The sequence below is a fragment of the Acipenser ruthenus genome, chromosome 55 (assembly GCF_902713425.1).
Source record: "Acipenser ruthenus chromosome 55, fAciRut3.2 maternal haplotype, whole genome shotgun sequence".
Taxonomy (NCBI): Eukaryota; Metazoa; Chordata; class Actinopteri; order Acipenseriformes; family Acipenseridae; genus Acipenser; species Acipenser ruthenus.
This window is the reverse complement of record NC_081243.1, coordinates 2,958,556-2,972,303: the sequence shown is the minus strand read 5'-3', so window position 1 is coordinate 2,972,303 and position 13,748 is coordinate 2,958,556. Positions and strand designations below refer to the sequence as shown.

At 39.7% G+C, this 13,748-nt stretch overlaps 3 protein-coding genes across 3 annotated transcripts; 1 reads left to right on the top strand and 2 right to left on the bottom strand.

Annotated features, from left to right (window-relative positions):
* Positions 1-4,644: 4,644 nt before the first annotated feature.
* Positions 4,645-5,127, bottom strand: LOC131723416 (histone H2B 3-like). Its single transcript, XM_059017210.1, has one exon. The coding sequence runs from the start codon at positions 5,078-5,080 to the stop codon at positions 4,703-4,705; it is 378 nt and encodes a 125-aa protein (XP_058873193.1). The 5' UTR covers positions 5,081-5,127; the 3' UTR covers positions 4,645-4,702.
* A 6,034-nt stretch (positions 5,128-11,161) lies between these two features.
* On the bottom strand, positions 11,162-11,639 carry LOC131723399 (histone H2B 3-like). The gene has a single exon (XM_059017148.1). The coding sequence runs from the start codon at positions 11,598-11,600 to the stop codon at positions 11,223-11,225; it is 378 nt and encodes a 125-aa protein (XP_058873131.1). The 5' UTR covers positions 11,601-11,639; the 3' UTR covers positions 11,162-11,222.
* A 964-nt stretch (positions 11,640-12,603) lies between these two features.
* Positions 12,604-13,079, top strand: LOC117967565 (histone H2A-like). Its single transcript, XM_034914810.2, has one exon. The coding sequence runs from the start codon at positions 12,637-12,639 to the stop codon at positions 13,018-13,020; it is 384 nt and encodes a 127-aa protein (XP_034770701.1). The 5' UTR covers positions 12,604-12,636; the 3' UTR covers positions 13,021-13,079.
* The last annotated feature ends 669 nt before the right edge of the window (positions 13,080-13,748 follow it).

Genomic DNA, 13,748 nt, shown 5'->3' with positions numbered 1-13,748 from the left:
TTCTCTGTGTAAAAAAGTGCCTCCTATTTTCTGTTCTGAATGCCCCTTTATCTAATCTCCATTTGTGACCCCTGGTCCTTGTTTCTTTTTTCAGGTCAAAAAAGTCCCCTGGTCGACATTGTCTATACCTGTCACATATGTCACTGCGTTTATAATTCTAAATGTGTTTAGGATTTAAACATCCTGTGGTGTTTATTTTATAAACTCTTCTATTTTACTATACCCATGCAGCATGGTTGTTTGATCCCTCTTGATAAATAATATTATACTTACCCAGATCTTGGGCTGAGCTCCATATGACAATCTGAACTAACATAAATAAGCCAGCGGTGCAGGGGTGGGGTGCGGGGGCGACACCTTAAAACACGGCGGTTTGTGTTGCTCGGGGGACCTTTAGTGACATGATATGAAAGCTGCAGCATGTCACTGCATTTTATTTATTCAACATCTGATTTGCAACGTAGTTAATACGTTGCCTTGTTGCTCTGAATCTTCGTTTCCAGCACCCCCCGTTTGAAATTCGTTCCCGCGTCTCTGGTTCAGACACGCACAGCAAATTCAATAGTGTTTAAATCCCAGTGTTACTGATTTCAGAGTTGAAGTGTTGGCATATTGGTGTTGTTTTTAAGAGGATTGATACGACCTAGTGCTTAGTTACCTAAAGTACGGGTGTTAAATCAAAGTGTTGCATCAAACCAGCACCACCGAGTGTTTAATTAACATCTAGGTCTTCCGTTATCAAGCCTTGGATGAGTGGCCACCATTACCAGAGACACGCGCCGAACAGGTAGGAATTTTAATTTATCCTAACAGTTGACATGTTAAAAGTAGTGGCTGTTTTTTTTGTTGTATGATTTAATGTTCTTGTTTGAATTTTAACGTTACATTTACCAATTCATGTCGAATTGATCGTCTCACTAGCTAGCTGCACGTTTCAGATAGCTAATGTTAGCTGCCTAAATCATTCCAGAGTTAGCTAACGCTAGCTAAGTATCTCTTAGTGGCCAGTTCTTGTGAAAAATAGAAAATATGTTAAAATTATTAGTGCTTAATTTAACTCGCCTAGCTTGACCTAGATAATGACATTTGATAGCTAAAGTTAGCTAGCTAGCTAGCCAGTAGCTGTGGACACCATTTTGCATCAAGAAAAATCGAGAACGCCACACGTGTCACATAGCTAGACAGGCTGACATTAGCTAGCTAGCTCATAGAATTATAACTGTTATAATTTTAAATGTTATAATTCTATGAGCTAACGTTACCTAATCAACTTGAGCTAAACGCTGTTATTGTTTACTGTTATTGTCCACCAAAGCAATATCTTAAGTCCACTTTTCTTATCTGTTGGTTAGAACTCCAAATTGTTGTAAGTTATGTTAGCAGTTATGAGGTTCAGTCAAGTTGATTTTCGTTTTTATATTTTTTGAAATTGAAATTGTTTAACGTTAGCTAGCTAGCTAACTATCCAAGCTTAAGGTTGACTGTGTGTTGCAATTTTCTAAGTTTCAGTGAGCAAGCACGGCGAGTTTTATGGCGGTGAGCACATGGAAGGAGATGGCGTACCGAACTGAAGCGGTGAGTCTACTGTATGTCTTGTCTGAAGTCTGAAGTTAATTAACATTAGTAATTAAGTTTACAAATACAGTTTCATATTGATTTATCCCTTCAACACAAGTTAATTAGAAGTTTTAAAATATCGATGGGCAGGCTTGTCTGACTTGGTCTGAAAAATAACGTTTCAATTTCTCACCATGTTCATTTTGCAGACTTACAACAAAGCCACATTCTTGTGATGGTGGAATACAGAAGTAACAGAAAATACATCAAACTGGGAGTGGTTAACATGTAGAAAACAGAAAGTACTTGTTAGAGGAGAAACCTCAAAATAGAACGAGGTAAGCAGTGGTGTACCACAGGGATCAGTATTAGGTCATCTGCTATTCCTAATCTACATTAATGATTTAGATTCTGGTATAGTAAGCAAACTTGTTAAATTTGCAGATGACACAAAAATAGTAAGAGTGGCAAACACTTGCAGCAGCAAAGGTCATTCAAAATGATCTAGACAGCATTCAGGACTGGGCAGGCACACGGCAAATGACATTTAATAGAGAAAAGCGTAAGGTTCTGCACGCAGGCAATAAAAATGTGCATTATAAATACCATATGGGAAATACTGAAATTGAAGAAGGAATCTATGAAAAAGACCTAGGAGTTTATGTTGACTTGGAAATGTCTTCATCCAGACAATGTGGGGAAGCTATAAAAAAGGACAACAGGATGCTCAGATATATTGTGAAAAGTGTTGAGTTTAAATCAAGGGAAGTAATGTTAAAACTGTACAATGCATTAGTAAGACCTCACCTAGAATATTGTGTTCAGTTCTGGTCACCTCGTTACAAAAAGGATATTGCTGCTCTAGAAAGAGAGCAAAAAAGAATGACCAGAATTATCCCGGGTTTAAAAGGCATGTCGTATGCAGACAGGCTAAAAGAATTGAATCTATTCAGTTTTGAACAAAGAAGACTACGCGGTGATCCGATTCAATATAAATAACCAATCACATACAGGGCTCCTCGCCCTGTACACAGCTATAGACTTTTTTTTCTACCTTTCACCCAAGTGTTGGGAACTACAAATAAAAAGTGAAATGGTGCTTTTGGCTTTCGCGCTTTGCTGAGAACTTGGCGCGAGGAACTACCGTTTCTTTCAATTCAAAGTACTGAGGTGGAACAATGGTTGAATTCTCCAGATAATAGACATGGCCTCAAGAACATTGAACTCAAGGCTATTTTTAAAGCACATGTTGCATGCATGTTAAGAGAATTGTAGACCATTTGCAGAATCTATTAATAGATGCATTAACCACACAAATTGTTAAAGTGCTACCTGTGTTGGAGTTTGTGTTAACTGTCTTGATAATTGTTTCATAAAGCACACAAGATGAATCATCATTATTGCAGTACATCACATCCTGTGTACCGATGTTATCCCGTGCACAGAACACATGAAAATTGTAACACACACACACTTTAATATGTAATAGTAGCACCTGAGTGCAATCTTCCTGTTTGCACAAAACATTTTTCTCTTTTCATAGGTAGGATCAGCTTCACTCCGAAACTGCATGTGATATCTACTTTACAGTAAGAGACACCCTACATTAACTTATAGAATTGGCAAATGTAATTCACATTCAAAAACTGTAAGACTGGCATCCGTTTCTATATTAATGAACCAGAGGCAAAGACGTTACAAATGAGAGAAGGGTGACATCTAGTGGAGAAAGAATAAAGCACAAAGAGCGAATATATCTTTTGTGCCTCGGTAAAAAGTTAATCTCCATTTGATAAACAGTTTAAGTGCTTTCAAACAAGTAAATACCAGCTCTTAACACGACCTTAACTGTGTTTGTTTCTATATGCTTTAAAAATGACAAGAGAATTGTGTATACAAGCCGAAAATGAAATATACCCGATAGCAGTGCCATTAAAAGTGAGTATTTGCAAAAATTAACTGGATGTCTATCGTCATTTTTAAAAAAATAAATTCCAGTGTAGGTCCACGTGTACCATGTTGCTGATTTTGAAGGTCACTTTCCTACTTTGCCTCCATGTTTTAATGTGAGGGACATCTTTAAACAACACCAGTCTCCAGTATAGTGTTTAACATTACGTGATGTGATACATATAAAATATTATATGGTTTGATGATAGCGCTCACGATAAAAAAAGCAGGATAAATACCTTAAAATTAAGTAAAAAAAAGTCTGGAGGTGTGGGCCTACATATTTGATATACATGGAAACATAATAATAATAATGCGGCAATAGACAAGTTGTGCAGTATAGCCTCTGGGAGTTCCGTTACAGGCGAATCTCTCGATCTCCATATTGATCCATGTCCATTTCGTTGTTCGAGGTGATCTTGGTGCAAACAGAACGAAGATCACGTGTCGTGTCATTGAGACCTCTCTATGTCACTCAAATAGACGGCTGCGTTTCTCAAGATGCTCCAGCAAGCGCTGCTGCTTGCAAATGGAGAGCATGTAAACAAACCGGACAACCAACATCAATGTCAGTTATTTACATTTTTTGTTTTCTGTTTATGAATAAATTCCAATAATAGAAAGACACAAGTACTGAGGTGTGTGCAATTTGATTAAACATGCTACAGGGGATTCAACTGGCAGTGCATTTTTCTGGGTTAATAAACAAATGGCCTCGGTTCTAATCTCGATTTAGAACATTGCACAACTAAACCCTTGAATTGCAAAGTACAACAGAATGTATGCCAGTGGAGGCAGCGATATACATGAAATAAATGACAGATAAATAGAGCGAATTGTTCAATAATTATTAAGAACGTTTATTATAACGCATAAATGTAAGATCCTGTCTCTTGTAATATTTGCAGTTCTGTCTAAACCGTCCCAAATTAAGTTGCTCCCGCCGAAATTAAACAGACGCGGATCGATTTTACAAGAAAACCAATTAATAAAACCCGATGAATCTGTAAGTTTATCAAACTAAAATAATGAGATGTATTGTCAAATAAATACATTGAAAAGTCTCCTTACCTTAAACATGTTCATTTTAAAATTTGCAAAACTGAAGTGAGAATTGCACTCTTTTTGCGGTATTTGGGTGGCTCTTAGAAGAGCCTTTGTGTTGTTGTAAGGACGGAGCGGGGACGGTCTCGCTTTACTTGGAGCTGGTGTACTTGGTGACGGCCTTGGTGCCCTCAGACACGGCGTGCTTGGCCAGCTCTCCGGGCAGCAGGAGCCGCACGGCTGTCTGGATCTCCCGGGAAGTGATGGTGGAGCGCTTGTTGTAGTGAGCCAGACGGGACGACTCGCCGGCGATGCGCTCGAAAATGTCGTTGACGAACGAGTTCATGATGCCCATCGCCTTGGAAGAGATGCCGGTGTCGGGGTGGACCTGCTTCAGCACTTTGTACACGTAGATCGCGTAACTCTCCTTCCTGGTCTTTCTGCGCTTCTTTCCTCCCTTAGGCTGGGTCTTGGCAACAGCCTTCTTGGAGCCTTTCTTCGGCGCGGGTGCAGCTTTCGGTTCTGGCATTTTCCTCCTCTGATGCTTCTTCAAAGATGAATGAGTAACCAGCCCCAGAGCCCCTGCATTTATAGAGTCCGTATGCAAATTATTACTAAGCAATCCTTTAGCGTGAGAATGTTAGCAACGCTCTCAGGTGACGGAGTAGTTTGATGTGATTGGTTGTGCAAATTAAGCGCAATAGATGGGGCGGTGACTTTGCCGCGAGCTGAGATCTTTTTTCTCTCTCTCGAGTTCAGGTTTGAATTCGGCGCCTTTTTTCTAGAGCGGTTAGTTTAGGTCTTTTGTTTTTCATTTATTAAATACATGAAGAATTCAGTACACAGCAATACTGAAATCCACACCCGATGCGTCTTAAATATAGAAGAAATATAAATAAATGATCAAACCCAAGTCACTTTTTTGTGCTCATTTAACACGTTAAATGTCGAAACGCACTATCAATGCTGATGCTCTTTGATTTCTTCCTCATACCAGAGTCCCGATTGTTTCACAGCAGCTTGAATGGCGAAACTTCAACTCAAATTCAGAAAAGACGACATCGTGGAGCTCAAAGCTTTGCGTGAGGATTCGCTGGTTTGCATTTATTTCACTGGTTAGGAAACAAAATAAAGTAAGATTTCCAAATGAATTTAATAAATCAATAAAAAATGCATATATTTTATGGGACTGTAATTCTGCACGAGAATCGGATAACCTGAGCTCGTATTTTATCATTCTGCTACCGAAAAGGTTTACAATACAATTCCATTCAATAATATATATTATATATATATATATATATATATATATATTTTATTGATTAAATGAAATGCTTATTTCTTTTTTCAGAAAATATATCTGGATCTGTGTTTAAGGCTACAAATCCAACAACGAAGTTTAAATCTAAAATACTCGTTACACATCGCAAAATAGGTCTAAAATTATTTATATTACAAAACAAGCTTGTAAACAACAATGCAAACATTCTTAAACTTGTTTTTAATCTTTTGAACATTTTACTGGTGTACTAAATGTAGTTTGTTTCAGAATTTAAAGCCATTTAAATGTAAAGGTGGGCGGCTCTTAAAAGAGCCTTTGTGTTCGTGTTCTTGTGTCCAATTCTCTACCCTCCGAATCCGTACAGAGTGCGACCCTGGCGCTTCAGAGCGTACACCACATCCATAGCGGTGACGGTCTTTCTCTTGGCGTGCTCAGTGTAGGTGACGGCATCCCGGATCACATTCTCCAGGAAAACCTTCAGCACCCCGCGGGTCTCTTCATAGATCAGCCCGGAGATTCGCTTCACTCCTCCGCGGCGAGCCAGGCGGCGGATAGCGGGCTTGGTGATGCCCTGGATATTATCACGGAGCACTTTGCGATGACGCTTAGCGCCCCCTTTTCCGAGTCCTTTACCTCCCTTACCACGACCAGACATCTTCACACTAAAACGAAAAAATATCAAGCTGAAATAATAAACTACCCAGCGAGTTGCAGTGTTATGAACACAAAGCGGACCTGGTTGAAATTCACAGTCCTAGAATGAGCGCCTTTACCCCAGACACGCCCTCAATGACTTCACACGTCTGTCTCTGGGGATCATTTTACAGGCTAATTTCGACTCAGATTTAAAGGATTATTCTATACATTTTTGCACGATGTTAAAACCTATTTATAACATTAAAACATGTCATTCTAATTGTGGTTTCTTCTGGTTTGGGTGTGCTTATATAATAACCTCCTGTACCTCAAGTAAGCAGGATGCACAGAAGACGTGCCCGCTGGACACTCTAACCCAGGGGTGGACAAACCTGGTCCTGCAGAGACACAATCTCCAGCAGGTTTCAAAGGTAACCCTTAAATGATCAATGTATTCCATTTCTGAAGAATGTAAATTGTTAAGTTAAGCTGTTCAGTTAAATGAGGAGTGGTCATCTCTGGTCCACGAGAGCTGCAGGGTGTTCAGGGTGCCTAACAGACCATCATTCTTCAACAGGAAACAAAGGTGTGTGTTATGAATTCATTTGAAAGAAGTACGACCTGGAGACTGTTTGCTGTGATAAGTGTGTCATTTCAAAACGTCAGCATGCCTTGTACCTCACGTGCTGCAGGCCACTTGAAGATACAGGTGAGCTGGTGTATTAAAAACCTGGCCCCAAATATGCAGTGATGCATGGTGGGGGATTTCGGGGCTGCTGCTCTTAAACTAGGGTGATTTATTTGGTAAAGATATGTTCTAATTCTTAACTGCTGGTAACAAACAAATTGATTTGATATTGTTTTGTCAGTTTTATTATTTATCTTAAACATTCAGCAGGCAATCTCATGCTAATATGGTTAGCAAGATGAGCCGAATGGCCTCCTCTCGTTTGTAAACTTTCTTATGTTCTTTCTTATGTAGATGCTATTCTCACGCTGTAGTTGGACTGCATTGCTCTCGGTCCAGTTAAGACCGGTTTGTTAAGTGGAGCGCTTTATCCTCGGAGCCGTTGTTCTTTTCCGTGTCATTTATTGGTAATTAGGTGCATTTACACTGCCATTTCTGATCCGGATGTAGGGCCGGGGCTGGCATGTTTTGCATAGAGTCGATCTGCAGTCACATCCAATATTATTACAATTCACTTTTTCTCATACATGTCTAAATAAATTTAATGTATGTTTTAAAGTTAACTTTTCCTTATATAGCAAAGTATGGCAAAGTGTTTGCAGTGCGCAGGTGTCGGGGTGATGCAGTGCTCAAGACAAGGACAAACAACAAAGTACTGTTGAAATGAAGGTTTATTGTTGTAATCCAAAGTCTGATGACAAACAGTAAACAATTATGATAACAAACAATATTACTTACAACAATACACAGTGTTTGCTTATTGCTCTGTTAATCCACAGGTTGGCCCGAAAACAAGATCACAAGTCCACAGTGAACATAAGAAAGTTTACAAACGACAGGAGGCCATTTGGCCCATCTTGCTCGTTTGGTTGTTAGTAGCTTATTGACCCCAGAATCTCATCAAGCAGCTTCTTGAAGGATCCCAGGGTGTCCGCTTCAACAACATTACTGGGGAGTTGGTTCCAGACCCTCACAATTCTCTGTGTAAAAAAGTGCCTCCTATTTTCTGTTCTGAATGCCCTCTGTGTAAACAGTGAGTGCTATAGTGCTCGTGGTGCAAATGCAGTTTGATTGTGACACAAATGCACTTTTGTCCCGGTTTGGTGCTGGCCTTTAGCGACAGCGCCATTGCACCGCAGTGCATGCTGGAACTTGAGCCAGTTGAGCGTTTACACTGACAGGATCAAATGCTACCGATGTGTTTGATCCGGATCAGAAATGGCAGTGTAAATGCGCCTATTGTCAAGAATAATTCTTTCCATTGTTGCGTGACGGGCTCCAGTTTTTATTTTTTTTATTACCCCACCCTTTGAGTTGTAATTTATTGCTATCAATCCGACTCTGATTCTTAATTAAAACGTTGATAAACCCATCAATTGTGAAATGAATTTCAATAATACAGCAACAGTGATTTTCAAAGTTTTTTGCTCCAGAGCAAAATATTTTCCTGATTTTATGAACGTAATTGTAAAAGTTTAAAGTTGCAAGTCTAGCAGAAGGAACGTAGGTGTGGAAAAGAGAAATACAATGAATATCATTTTCACTTAAACAGTTTTGGAAAATTAGCTGGAGCTTATTTGCAGTTAGTTGTCCTGTAAACGTTTCTCTCCTTCATAACATTATTCTGCCTGCGTTCAGAGCAGAACAGCACAACACTTGCAGCTGATGTGTTGCACCATAGTACTAATCACACACATGGAAACTCGACTGAATAAACAATGTATTGCTTTCAGCAGAAGATAATGTATATTTAAAGACAATATTAACTTCCTTTCTGTATTCAACTTGCTTGAATTTGCAACATGACTAGATGAACTATCAAATAGTCTGAATACACCAAGTTGTTACCTATAGTCCCACCAGTTACACAGAGATCTCAATGTGTCCATATCATTGCAAGAAACATTGAGACTGATGTGTAAAACTTGTATTTAGATTTTTTTTTTTTAATTTCAATAATTATTGTATTATTAGAGCGCTCGCTGTGCTTCAGTAGAAAGTCCAACCCCAGGTTGAGAGCCTGTGATGTACAGAGTATGTTGTGTGTGTGTGTGTGTGTGTGTTTTTATTAAAGATTTAAAATGCAGGTTTGATCTTGTAAGAAATTGACAGATAATTGCGTCATCTCACTGTATCAATGCTATCAACTCGGATTAATAACTAGGGGAGACCGGGGACAGTTGTAACATTTTTTACCTTTCTCTCCATTACACAAGGACGATTTGAACTAGTTTGACCAGACTTTGATACAAACAACTTACATCTGTCCTCTACCAATCCCCATAATGATCCTGTTTTAAAAGCCGATATACATTTGGCAAGAGGGCTTGAAATGTGTCTTATGTTACAATTGACCCCATGGCCAGGGTCAGTTGTAACGGCAGTGGGGTCAGATGTAACATTCTGTGAAGAATAATTAAATAAAAAACATCACATTTCATTTAACTAAATAATTGAATGTTTTATTCAATAAGATCAATTTTGTTAATGAAGCAAATATGTTTGCTTTTAACTCAAAAACTGATTATCTTTATGGAAAAATAAAAATGTTCACAAGGCTTTTTTTTGTTGTCCTACTTTTAAAAATGTTTAACATGCCTAAAATTAAAGGCCTGATCCATCAAGAATATGTCACTGTTGTGATATATGAACATTTTGTTTCCTTCAGTGCAAGATTCATGTTATCAAATATGGTTCAGCTAATGGTGTATGGGGTCAATTGTAACACGTGTTACAACTGGCCCCAACCCAGGGAGCCATTACTAAACCTCATGTTCCAGCAAGACACAACAAAACTAAGAGCAATCAAATGTGTCAGTGAAACTGTCTGTTCAGTTTAAACGAGTAACACAGCTGTATCTGACCATACTTTGAAATGTGAACACATACACGTTAAATGGGGAAAACGCTGCATTAACTCGACTAGTAGTGCAACTTGTGGTGGAATATTTAAAGGCAAATTCGGGGTTGTCTTGGTCAGTATATATTAACATATGTGATTCTGTTTGCAAAATGCAAGTAATCGCATCTCGTATAACTGCTAAAAACAAACAGGCTATATAAAACTTTGAAATGCGTCATTTAAAAAAGTTGTATAAACATGTCTATTTGTAAATCAGAACACAGAACAGGTTTACAGTGTCTCCGCGTGTTTGCTGCTGGGTTAATTGGACCACGGCAAGCAGCCACTCTCCTTATGAACACAATCAGCTGAAATGCATTGCAAAGATTGAACTAACTTGTTCATCAATATGTTAAAAGAATGCGCTAAAATTTTGCATGAATAACACATTTAACTAAATATGAGACACAAGGTCCTGCAAACATAAAAACATATAGAATGTGAAATGTCATGTAGAACGTACGACACTAGGGGGCAGCAATGCCCATGAAATAAATATCTAGCCGTTCTACTGCACCTCCGGTAGTGTGAATGCTGAGCTTGTTTTCGCTGGCCAGTGCCATTAAAATATGCAGTTAAAACGCGTTTAGGATGACAAACCAGGTAGTCACAGAGCTTTAATAGTTAGGTATCAACTGTAAGAAGCATCAATGCAATCCAAATGTCTGCAAACATCAAAAGTGTATTAGAAATGTCATTTATCTGCAACATGCATATTTTCTTTCAAATTACAGAAACTAGAAAAAACGTCCTTCCCATCAACACGATTCTTTTAACATACAAAGCACAACTGAAATAAGAATCGTCTCTTTCTGTGGTATTTTGGGTGGATCTATATTTAGATCAGAACCAAACCCCAAAATTGCAAAAATACAATAGAATGTATGCCAGTGGAGGCAGCGGATATACATGAAATAAATGACACAACTAGAGAGAATTGTTCAATAATGAAGTACGTATATTATTGCACATATTACTATTATTATTTCAGCAGAAGCCCTTAATGCATTCCCTAATAAATACATAAAAGACTACTTACCTTCAACATACCCATTTTTGAATTTGTACAACTGAAATATGAATTTTACTCGTTTTGCGGTATTTGGATGGCTCTTAGAAGAGCCTTTGTGTTGTTGTAAGGACGGAGCGGGGACGGTCTCGGTTTACTTGGAGCTGGTGTACTTGGTGACGGCCTTGGTGCCCTCAGACACGGCGTGCTTGGCCAGCTCTCCGGGCAGCAGGAGGCGCACGGCTGTCTGGATCTCCCGGGAAGTGATGGTGGAGCGCTTGTTGTAGTGAGCCAGGCGGGACGACTCGCCGGCGATGCGCTCGAAAATGTCGTTGACGAACGAGTTCATGATGCCCATCGCCTTGGAAGAGATGCCGGTGTCGGGGTGCACCTGCTTCAGCACTTTGTACACGTAGATGGCGTAGCTCTCCTTCCTGGTCTTTCTGCGCTTCTTTCCTCCCTTAGGCTGGGTTTTGGCAACAGCCTTCTTAGAGCCTTTCTTCGGCGCGGGTGCAGCTTTTGGTTCTGGCATTTTCCTTCTCTGATGCTTCTTCAAATATGAATGAGTAACCCGCCCCAGAGCCCCAGTATTTATAGAGTCTGTATGCAAATTATTACTAATCAATCCTTTAGAGTGAGAATGTTCAACTATGAACCAGCAACGCTCCCGGGTGACGGAGTAGTTCGATGTGATTGGTTGGAAATGCAAACGAGGGGGGGGGGGGGTGACTTTACCGCAAGCTGAGTTTTTTTCTTTTTTTTTCGAGTTCAGGTTTGAATTCAGCGCCTTTTTCTACAACGGTTAGTTTAGATCTAATGTTTTTAATTTTAAATGTATCAACAATTCAGTTTTCATTAATAACAAGTTGTATGTTGAAACAAAATATGTTTTGCATTATTTTTGGCTTAATTGTTTCATAGTAGCTTGACTGCGGATTCTGGTGTAATTGTTGTATCATACTCTTAACACAAAGGGTCACGTTAATACATTAGAAACATTAATACGAAAAACAAGAATCTACAGCTCCCGGCATTTAGAAATGGAAAGTTTATCCCTTGTTACAATACGTAAGCTTTTACAGGACGTTTTGCTGATTTCAGAATGGAATTCCCTCTTATATGTATTGCATTTAAATTGCTTTGTTTACCTTCTCACACTTCGACCAAGGGTCAGCTGGTTTAGTTGCATCAATAATAACGGCTTTCTGGTTAATTGAAGTGCACAGAACTTTATAACTAAAATCGAACATGACTGTGGGCAGTGTGGTTTTAAACAGTTCTAAACTGTTACATTGTGTTCCAACCGGGTTACATTTCAAAAATGAGCGCCAAGAGGAAACAAAAGACAATCTGCAGCAGAACAACGCCAAACTAGAAACAGCGGGAGGGGAATGATACAACCAATCAGAGACATGCAAATGAAATACTGCCCGCCCTTCTCCGCTGTGACGTTTTAACATTCTAATAGCATTGAACCGTTTTGTCCAATCAGGAATGAGCCAGTGTGTATAAAATAGAAAGAGAGCAGCTTTGCATTTATTGTTGTAGTATTTTGAATTACAGTGAAGATGTCTGGAAGAGGAAAGACTGGCGGTAAAGCCCGCGCTAAGGCAAAGACTCGCTCCTCCAGGGCAGGACTGCAGTTCCCAGTCGGCCGTGTTCACAGGCTTCTGCGGAAAGGAAACTATGCCCAGCGTGTCGGCGCTGGCGCCCCGGTCTATCTGGCCGCTGTGCTCGAGTACCTGACTGCTGAAATCCTGGAACTGGCCGGGAACGCCGCCCGGGACAACAAGAAAACCAGAATCATCCCGCGTCACCTGCAGCTCGCTGTCCGCAACGACGAGGAGCTCAACAAGCTGATGGGAGGCGTCACCATCGCTCAGGGCGGAGTGCTGCCCAACATCCAGGCCGTGCTGCTGCCCAAGAAAACCGAGAAGCCAGCCAAGAAATAAATCATTCCGACGCTCCTTTTTAAGATGTTAAAAACAAAAAGGCTCTTTTAAGAGCCACCCACTTTTTTTCTCTAAGGGAGCATAGAATCTGTTCATGTTTAATATCAACCCATTTCACTGTCTAAAATAAGCAATTAATTCAAATTGAAACACTGAATTATTTCTCTGAATTATAGAACGTCACAATCTAGCGGGAGGTAACATTCTTCACATGAATGAAACGCGGACTGCTAAAGACAACTCACCATTTCACTTCACTTCCCACGAAGTTCTGTACAAATTCTGCTCTGGCCACATGAACAGACTTCTCTACTAAACCATTGTGTTTATAATGTACCGCCTCGTTTATTGTACAGTTCAATATGTTCGGTGTTTGAAATAAATGTTTCTTCACGCCTCCCATGATAGAGTTGCTGGTTGCATTATGTATCCCCCTATCCCGTGTTGTCTGAGCCCCGCTCTTTCTCTGCGAAGAGGCATCTCTGTCTCTCCGGCAAGAAGACTCACCGCAGCCGAGAGACAATGAAATCCACTGGACAACCGCTGGGGCTCTTAATGTTCTCCACAGTCACACTTTTAAAAGTACTATTGTTTTCTTTTTTCTATTTATTCATTTTAATTGAATCTGTTTTCCCTCTTTGCCATGATGACGGTTGTTGTCTGTTTGTGGATGTTTTTGCTGTACAATACAATGAAACACAATCTGTCTCGTTTCATTGCAAATATAT

Bases quoted from the DNA above. Each gene is read 5' to 3' on its own strand.
- LOC131723416 (XM_059017210.1), bottom strand. From the start codon at position 5,080: ATGCCAGAACCGAAAGCTGCACCCGCGCCGAAGAAAGGCTCCAAGAAG.
- LOC117967565 (XM_034914810.2), top strand. From the start codon at position 12,637: ATGTCTGGAAGAGGAAAGACTGGCGGTAAAGCCCGCGCTAAGGCAAAG.
- LOC131723399 (XM_059017148.1), bottom strand. From the start codon at position 11,600: ATGCCAGAACCAAAAGCTGCACCCGCGCCGAAGAAAGGCTCTAAGAAG.